The 9,358-nt window shown below is 42.0% G+C and overlaps 1 protein-coding gene across 1 annotated transcript; it reads right to left on the bottom strand.

Annotated features, from left to right (window-relative positions):
• Window positions 1-8,016, bottom strand: LOC112622193 (eukaryotic peptide chain release factor subunit 1-like). The gene is made up of 2 exons (XM_025381459.1): window positions 7,178-8,016; window positions 1-664 (listed from the first exon to the last, which is right to left on the bottom strand). Exons 1-2 carry the CDS (start codon window positions 7,934-7,936, stop codon window positions 635-637), a joined length of 789 nt encoding a protein of 262 aa, XP_025237244.1. The 5' UTR covers window positions 7,937-8,016; the 3' UTR covers window positions 1-634.
• Window positions 8,017-9,358: the final 1,342 nt, after the last annotated feature.

Here is a 9,358-nt window from a genome sequence, read left to right as displayed (position 1 = left end):
AAATGTTCCAGTTGTAAGGCAAGGATCTGTTTGGATTCCACCATGAGTATGCTTCTTGGGTTGGATGCTGGAGAATGAGGCACTGTTTTGCCGGACCCATGTCAACTACTTAGTAGTCATCAAGGTAAAAAACTTCATCGTCTCCTTCTTGGTATTCCATTCTTTGGAAATCTACTTGGTACCGCAAGAAACCTCCAATTCCACCAAATCCTTTCACAAACTGAGACTCTTCTTGTGATTTATATGTGACAATTTCCAACGTAACTCCAACTTTTTTATAGTTGTTAGCAAACCATTCCAACAGGGGCATGCTCTCGATAGGCTCATGTTCCCGTCCGGTCTCTTTGTCTGTGAAATGAGATTTATCCTTTTCTTGCTCTGGAGTTAGACAGAGAATTTTCTCCTCTTCTGTGCCTTGGCAATGAAGAACGTATCCCATTATATTCAGATTTTCATAGGCTATTAAAATTTCTGCAGCTCCCATTTCCAAAGCCTTTAGTGTATCTTCAACGCCAAAACAGTACCTGCCTGTGTCCTGGCTGATTTCATCAATGTATCATCCTATTAATTTCTTCTTTTGAATAAATTTCACTTTGGAGAGGAATTCAGTAGATAACTCAACAGCTTGGTTGAATCAATTTTCACCACTATAGGATATATCAACCTTTTTTTTTTTTTTTGAGACAGAGTCTCGCGCTGTCGCCCAGGCTGGAGTGCAGTGGCGCCATCTTGGCTCACTGCAAGCTCCGCTTCCTGGGTTCACGCCATTCTCCTGCCTCAGCCTCCTGAGTAGTTGGGACTACAGGCGTCTGCCACCGCGCCCGGCTGATTTTGTTTTTGTGTGTGTGTGTGTATATATATATATATATATAAAATTTTTTTTTTTATTATACTCTTAAGTTCTAGGGTACATGTGCACAATGTGCAGGTTTGTTACATATGTATACTTGCCCCATGTTGGTGTGCTGCACCCATCAACTCGTCAGCACCCATCAACTCGTCATGTACATCAGGTATAACTTCCAATGCCATCCCCCCCGGCCACCCCATAATAGGCCCCGGTGTGTGATGTTCCCCTTCCCGAGTCCAAGTGATCTCATTGTACAATTTCCACCTATGAGTGAGAACATGGGGTGTTTGGTTTTCTGTTCTTGCAATAGTTTGCTGAGAATGATGGTTTCCAGCTGCATCCATGTCCCTACAAAGGACACAAACTCATCCTTTTTTATGGCTGCATAGTATTCCATGGTGTATATGTGCCACATTTTCTTAATCCAGTCTGTCACTGATGGACATTTGGGTTGATTCCAAGTCTTTGCTATTGTGAATAGTGCCACAATAAACATACGTGTGCATGTGTCTTCATAGCAGCATGATTTAAAATCCTTTGGGTATATACCCAGTAATGGGATGGCTGGGTCATATGGTATTTCTAGTTCTAGATCCTTGAGGAATCGCCATACTGTTTTCCACAATGGTTGAACTAGTTTGCAATCCCACCAACAGTTTAATAGTGTTCCTATTTCTCCACATTGTCTCCAGCACCTGTTGTTTCCTGACTTTTTAATGATTGCCATTCTAACTGGTGTGAGATGGTATCTCATTGTGGTTTTGATTTGCATTTCTCTGATGGCCAGTGATGACGAGCATTTTTTCATGTGTCTGTTGGCTGTATGCATGTCTTCTTTTGAGAAATGTCTGTTCATATCCTTTGCCCACTTTTTGATGGGGTTGTTTGTTTTTTTCTTGTAAATTTGTTTGAGTTCTTTCTAGGTTCTGGATATTAGCCCTTTGTCAGATGAGTAGATTGCAAAAATTTTCTCCCATTCTGTAGGTTGCCTGTTCACTCTGATGGTAGTTTCTTTTGCTGTGCAGAAGCTCTTTAGTTTAATTAGATCCCATTTGTCAATTTTGGCTTTTGTTGCCATTGCTTTTGGTGTTTTAGACATGAAGTCCTTGCCCATGCCTATGTCCTGAATGATATTACCTAGGTTTTCTTCTAGGGTTCTTATGGTATTAGGTCTAATATTTAAGTCTCTAATCCATCTTGAATTAATTTTCGTACAAGGAGTAAGGAAAGGATCCAGTTTTAGCTTTCTACTTATGGCTAGCCAATTTTCCCAGCACCATTTATTAAATAGGAAATCCTTTCCCCATTTCTTGTTTTTGTCAGGTTTGTCAAAGATCAGATGGCTGTAGATGTGTGGTATTATTTCTGAGGACTCTGTTCTGTTCCATTGGTCGATATCTCTGTTTTGGTACCAGTACCATGCTGTTTTGGTTACTGTAGCCTTGTAGTATAGTTTGAAGTCAGGTAGCGTGATGCCTCCAGCTTTGTTCTTTTGACTTAGGATTGTCTTGGCAATGTGGGCTCTTTTTTGGTTCCATATGAACTTTAAAGCAGCTTTTTCCAATTCTGTGAAGAAAGTCGTTGGTAGCTTGATAGGGATAGCATTGAATCTATAAATTACCTTGGGCAGTATGGCCATTTTCACAATATTGATTCTTCGTATCCATGAGCATGGTATGTTCTTCCATTTGTTTGTGTCCTCTTTTATTTCACTGAGCAGTGGTTTGTAGTTCTCCTTGAAGAGGTCCTTTACATCCCTTGTAAGTTGGATTCCTAGGTATTTTATTCTCTTTGAAGCAATTGTGAATGGAAGTTCATTCATGATTTGGCTCTCTATCTGTTACTGGTGTATAAGAATGCTTGTGATTTTTGCACATTAATTTTGTATCCTGAGACTTTGCTGAAGTTGCTTATCAGCTTAAGTAGATTTTGGGCTGAGACGATGGGGTTTTCTAAATATACAATCATGTCCTCTGCAAACAGGGACAATTTGACTTCTTCTTTTCCTAACTGAATACTCTTTATTACTTTCTCTTGCCTGATTGCCCTAGCCAGAACTTCCAACACTATGTTGAATAGGAGTGGTGAGAGAGGGCATCCCTGTCTTGTGCCAGTTTTCAAAGGAATGCTTCCAGTATTTGCCCATTCAGTATGATATTGACTATGGGTTTGTCATAAATAGCTCTTATTATTTTGAGATACATTCCATCAATACCGAATTTATTGAGAGTTTTTAGCATGAAGGGCTGCTGAATTTTGACAATGGCCTTTTCTGCATCTATTGAGATAATCATGTGGTTTTTGTCTTTGGTTCTGTTTATATGCTGGATTACATTTATTGATTTGCATATGTTGAACCAGCCTTGCATCCCATGGATGAAGCCCACTTGATCATGGTGGATAAGCTTTTTGATGTGCTGCTGGATTCGGTTTGCCAGTATTTTATTGAGGATTTTTGCATCAATGTTCGTCAGGGATATTGGTCTAAAATTCTCTTTTTTTGTTGTGTCTCTGCCAGGCTTTGGTATCAGGCTGATGTTGGCCTCATAAAATGAGTTAGAGAGGATTCCCTCTTTTTCTATTGATTGGAATAGTTTCAGAAGGAATGGTACCAGCTCCTTCTTGTGCCTCTGGTAGAATTCAGCTGTGAATCCGTCTGGTCCTGGACTTTTTTTGGTTGGTAGGCTATTAATTATTGCCTCAATTTCAGAGCCTGCTTTTGGTCTATTCAGGGATTCAACTCCTTCCTGGTTTAGTCTTGGGAGAGTGTAAGTGTCCAGGAAATTATCCATTTCTTCTAGATTTTCTAGTTTATTTGCATAGAGGTGTTTATAGTATTCTCTGATGGTAGTTTGTATTTCTGTGGGGTCGGTGGTGATATCCCCTTTATCATTTTTTATTACATCTATTTGATTCTTCTCTCTTTTCTTCTTTATTAGTCTTGCTAGCAGTCTATCAATTTTGTTGATCTTTTCAAAAAACCAGCTCCTGGATTCTTTGATTTTTTGGAGGGTTTTTTGTGTCTCTATCTCCTTCAGTTCTGCTCTGATCTTAGTTATTTCTTGCCTTCTGCTAGCTTTTGAATGTGGTTGCTCTTGCTTCTGTAGTTCTTTCAATTGTGATGTTAGAGTGTCAATTTTAGATCTTTCCAGCTTTCTCTTGTGGGCATTTAATGCTATAAATTTCCCTCTACACACTGCTTTAAATGTGTCCCAGAGATTCTGGTATGTTGTATCTTTGTTCTCATTGGTTTCAAAGAACATCTTTATTTCTGCCTTCATTTCTTTATGGACCCAGTAGTCATTCAGGAGCAGGTTATTCAGTTTCCATGTAGTTGAGCGGTTTTGATTGAGTTTCTTAGTCCTGAGTTCTAGTTTGATTGCACTGTGGTCTGAGAGACAGTTTGTTATAATTTCTGTTCTTGTACATTTGCTGAGGAGTGCTTTACTTCCAATTATGTGGTCAATTTTGGAATAAGTGTGATGTGGTGCTGAGAAGAATGTATATTCTGTTGATTTGGGGTGGAGAGTTCTGTAGATGTCTATTAGGTCCGCTTGGTGCAGAGTTGAGTTCAATTTCTGGATATCCTTGTTAACTTTCTGTCTTGTTGATCTGTCTAATGTTGACAGTGGGGTGTTGAAGTCTCCCATTATTATTGTATGGGAGTCTAAGTCTCTTTGTAAGTCTCTAAGGACTTGCTTTATGAAACTGGGTGCTCCTGTATTGGGTGCATATATATTTAAGATAGTTAGCTCTTCCTGTTGAATTGATCCGTTTACCATTATGTAATGGCCTTCTTTGTCTCTTTTGATCTTTGATGGTTTAAAGTTTGTTTTATCAGAGACTAGGATTGCAACCCCTGCTGTTTTTTGTTCTCCATTTGCTTGGTAGATCTTCCTCCATCCCTTTATTTTGAGCCTATGTGTGTCTCTGCACGTGAGATGGGTCTCCTGAATACAGCAAACTGATGGGTCTTGACTCTATCCAATTTGCCAGTCTGTGTCTTTTAATTGGACCATTTAGTCCATTTACATTTAAGGTTAATATTGTTATGTGTGAACTTGATCCTGTCATTGTGATATTAGCTGGTTATTTTGCTCGTTAGTTGATGCAGTTTCTTCCTAGCATCGATGGTCTTTACATTTTGGCATGTTTTTGCAATGGCTGGTACCAGTTGTTCCTTTCCATGTTTAGTGCTTCCTTCAGGGTCTCCTGTAGGGCCGGCCTGGTGGTGACAAAATCTCTCAGCATTTGCTTGTCTGTAAAGGATTTTATTTCTCCTTCAGTTATGAAACTTAGTTTGGCTGGATATGAAATTCTGGGTTTAAAATTCTTTTCTTTAAGGATGTTGAATATTGGCCCCCACTCTCTTCTGGCTTGTAGTTTCTGCTGAGAGATCGGCTGTTAGTCTGATGGGCTTCCCTTTGTGGGTAACCTGACCTTTCTCTCTGGCTGCCCTTAACATTTTTTCCTTCATTTCAACTTTGGTGAATCTGACAATTATGTGTCTCGGAGCTGCTCTTCTCAAGGAGTATCTTTGTGGCATTCTCTGTATTTCCTGAATTTGAATGTTGGCCTGCCTTACTAGGTTGGGAAAGTTTTCCTGGATGATATCCTGAAGAGTGTTTTCCAACTTGGTTCCATTTTCCCCCTCACTTTCAGGCACCCCAATCAGATGTAGATTTAGTCTTTTCACATAACCCCATACTTCTTGAAGACTTTGTTCATTTCTTTTTCCTCTTTTTTCTTTAGACTTCTCTTCTCGCTTCATTTCATTCATTTGATCCTCAATTGCTGATACTCTTTCTTCCAGTTGATCGAGTCAGTTACTGAAGCTTGTGCATTTGTCACATATTTCTCATGTCGTGGTTGTTATCTCTGTCAGTTCTTTTATGGCCTTCTCTGCATTGATTTTTCTAGTTATCCATTCTTCCATTCTTTTTTCAAGATTTTTAGTTTCTTTGCGCTGGGTACGTAATTCCTCCTTTAGCTCTGACAAGTTTGATGGACTGAAGCCTTCTTCTCTCAACTCGTCAAAATCATTCTCCATCCAGCTTTGATCCGTTGCAGGCAATGAGCTGTGTTCCTTTGGAGGGGGAGATGCACTCTTATTTTTTGAATTTCCAGCTTTTCTACCCTGCTTTTTCTCCATCTTTGTGGTTTTATCTGCCTTTAGTCTTTGATGATGGTGATGTACTGATGGGGTTTTGGTGTGGGTGTCCTTTCTGTTTGTTAGTTTTCCTTCTAACAGTCAGGACCCTCAGCTGTAGGTCTGTTGGACATTGCTTGAGGTCCACTCCAGACCCTGTTTGCCTGGGTATCAGCAGTGGAAGCTGCAGAAGATAGAATATTGCCGAACAGCAAGTATTCTTGTCTGATTCTTGCTCTGGAAGCTTCGTCTCAGGGGCGTACCCCACCATGTGAGGTGTGGGGTGTCGGTCTGCACCTAGTGGGGGATGTCTCCCAGTTAGGCTACTCAGGGGTCAGGGACCCACTTGAGCAGGCAGTCTGTCTGTTCTCAGATCTCAACCTCCATGTTGGGAGATCCACTGCTCTCTTCAAAGCTGTCAGACAGGGTCATTTGCATCTGCAGAGGTTTCTGCTGCTTTTTGTTTAGCTGTGCGCTGTCCCCAGAGGTAGAGTCTACAGAGATGGGCAGGCCTCCTTGAGCTGCTGTGGGCTTCACCCAGTTCGAGCTTCCTGGGGGCTTTGTTTACCTACTTAAGCCTCAGCAATGGCGGGCGCCCCTCCCCCAGCCTCGCTGCTGCCTTGCAGTTAGATCGCAGACTGCTGTGCTAGCAATGAGGGAGGCTCCATGGGTGTGGGACCCTTCCAGCCAGGTGTGGGATATAATCTCCTGGTGTGCTGTTTGCTAAGACCCTTGGTAAAGCGCAGTATTAGGGTGGGAGTTACCCGATTTTCCAGGTGTTGTGTGTCTCAGTTCCCCTGGCCAGGAAAAGGGATTCCCTTCCTCCTTGTACTTCCCAGGTGAGGCGATGCCTCGCCCTGCTTCAGCTCTTGCTGATCGGGCTGCACCAGCTGACCAGCACCGATTGTCTGACACTCCCCAGTGAGATGAACCTGGTACCTCAGTTGAAAATGCAGAAATCACCCGTCTTCTGTGTCGCTCACACTGGAAGCTGGAGACTGGAGCTGTTCCTATTTGGCCATCTTGCTCTGGGTCCTCTGTTTTTGTATTTTTAGTAGAGACGGGGTTTCACCGTGTTAGCTAGGATGGTCTTGATCTCCTGACCTCATGATCCACCCACCTCGGCCTCCCAAAGTGCTGGGATTATAGTCGTGAGCCACTGTGCCAGGCCTATCAACTAATTTTAAAACTTTCGATTGTAACCTCTGATCAAACGTATCATAGTGATTTAGTTCAGTTTTAAAGTCAGTGGATCCAGCTAAAACTAGACTAGCAATCTTCCCTTCGTCCCCAGAAATAAACAGCTGCACAGCGTTCTCTGCTACTTTCTGAACATTGTTAGATCGCTTTTCCATTCTTAAACGGGCAAAACACAAGGCTGACTGACCTCCTCTACCGTGTTTCTTTGGGAGATCCACAGTGAATTTTTGCAGGACTTCTTTTGTGTTTCCTTGGAGTGTGCCAAAAAGTGCACCACTACCATCTATTACAATGAATCCAAACTTGCTGTCATCTGAAAGTAGTGCTGTAAGAGCCTCTGTATGGAATTTGTTGTCACACAAATAGTATGACGTATTAATTGGTTTGAAAGGTTCAAAATCAACGTTAACTTTCTTTTCCTTTCCTCCTTCTGTTACTATTGTTCCACAGTAAACAACCAGACCATTTGGAGGTACTTTGTTATAAAGTCTGAGTCTTTGTTGTACAGATGTAATGGCTCCCAGGACTGAAAGGCAGTTTACTTGTGACTTAATGTTAGATGCAGATCCAAACTCATCTGCTAACATTTTTGACACTCGTGAAATCTGGTCTTTAGGAGGAATAATCAGTGATATCATGCTGGTGCCATTGCCGTGGGCCACCTCCAGGCTTTTACTGAGCTTCTTCATCTTCCAGATCTCCACGTTCCTGTCGGCAGCACTGGGGTCATCCACCATCTTCTTGCCTCCTCCTCCCTGAGGGCCTAGTCCTGGGTGGCAGCGGCTGCTCTTCCCCGGTGGTGGCTCTGCTCTGCAGCGGCAGCCCAGGAAATGGATTTTTTTTTTTTGGTTAGGATTTTATTTTTATTTATTTAGTTGAGTTTTGTTTGTGTTAATGGGAAATATTACAGCATGTTTGTATGCAGAAATGAATGAGCCAGTAGAGAGGGGAGAGTGATCTAGGGGAGACGGGTGGATCTTGTGGCCTTCGACAGGAGCTGAGGACCATCCGTCATCACTAGTGGGAAGACCCAGGAGACAGGTGGAGACAGGGTTGTCATGGGATGATGACGCTCTTCTCACTCGAGTCCTTTTTTTTTTTCCTGAGTGAAAAAAGAAATAACCTCATTGTCTAAGAGTGAGGAGTGGGACAGGATTGGAGGGGTGTGAGGAGGGAAATAAAGTGAGAAGTAGCCCCCTCAGGAGGTGCGAGAGTGAACTGACATCTGGAAAGTGAGGGCTGGAGTCACTGAGGTCTGTGCTCATCCACGGAGAGAGAGAAGCACTCAGGCAGCAGCAGGAGGAGGATACAAAACAGACTAAAAGGAAATGCAACAAAATATCTCTGGTGTAAGGTTTACAGGTTATTTTTAATTTGTCATTTATCTTTGACAGCATTTTATAATGTTTCCACAGTGAATATATGTTATATATTATACCTTATACATATATATGATAATGTATCAGAAATAAAGAGCTTTGTTTGAAAATTTAAAAGGGAAGGCAGATAGATGGGTACAAAGTGAGGAAAATGGGGCAAAGAGCTGGACATGCAGGGCCCCGGTGTCTCGGCTGTGGGCAATGATCTTACAGAGCCTTTTCTCCATTTCTGACGCCACTGCTCTCTATGAGGCCGAACAGCATCTTTCCCTTCTTTGTGGGGTGCAGACATTTATTACCATCTTCTCAGCATTTTGATCCTTTAAGAAAATGAGTTTTGTGTTTTAAATGGCACTTTCAGCTTTTTCAGTGGGAGGATTGGTTCATATCATCTAACCACCTTTTCCAGAAATGGAAATTTCAAGGCAAAATAGTTCAGTTAGAATACCATTGGTCCTAGAATAGGGGATCAGAATCTGAGTCTTAACACATGATCTGGACACAATCTGTCAAGGGTTTCACAAGTGTAAGGGATTTTTATGTAATTTATTTTTGAGAATATTTTTATAATTATTATTATTATTTGAGACAGAGTCCCGTTCTGTCACCCAGGCTGGAGTGCAGTGGCACGATCTCGGCTCACTGCAGCCTCCGCCTCCTGGGTTCAAGAAATTCTCCTGCCTCAGCCTCCCAAGTAGCTGGGACTGCAGGTGCACGCTGCCACGCCCAACTAATTTTTGTATTTTTAGCAGAGGCGGGTTTCACCAAGTTGGCCAGGAT

Source organism: Theropithecus gelada, chromosome 4 (assembly GCF_003255815.1).
Source record: "Theropithecus gelada isolate Dixy chromosome 4, Tgel_1.0, whole genome shotgun sequence".
In the NCBI taxonomy this organism is placed as follows: Eukaryota; Metazoa; Chordata; class Mammalia; order Primates; family Cercopithecidae; genus Theropithecus; species Theropithecus gelada.
This window is presented reverse-complemented; position numbering and strand designations above follow the sequence as displayed.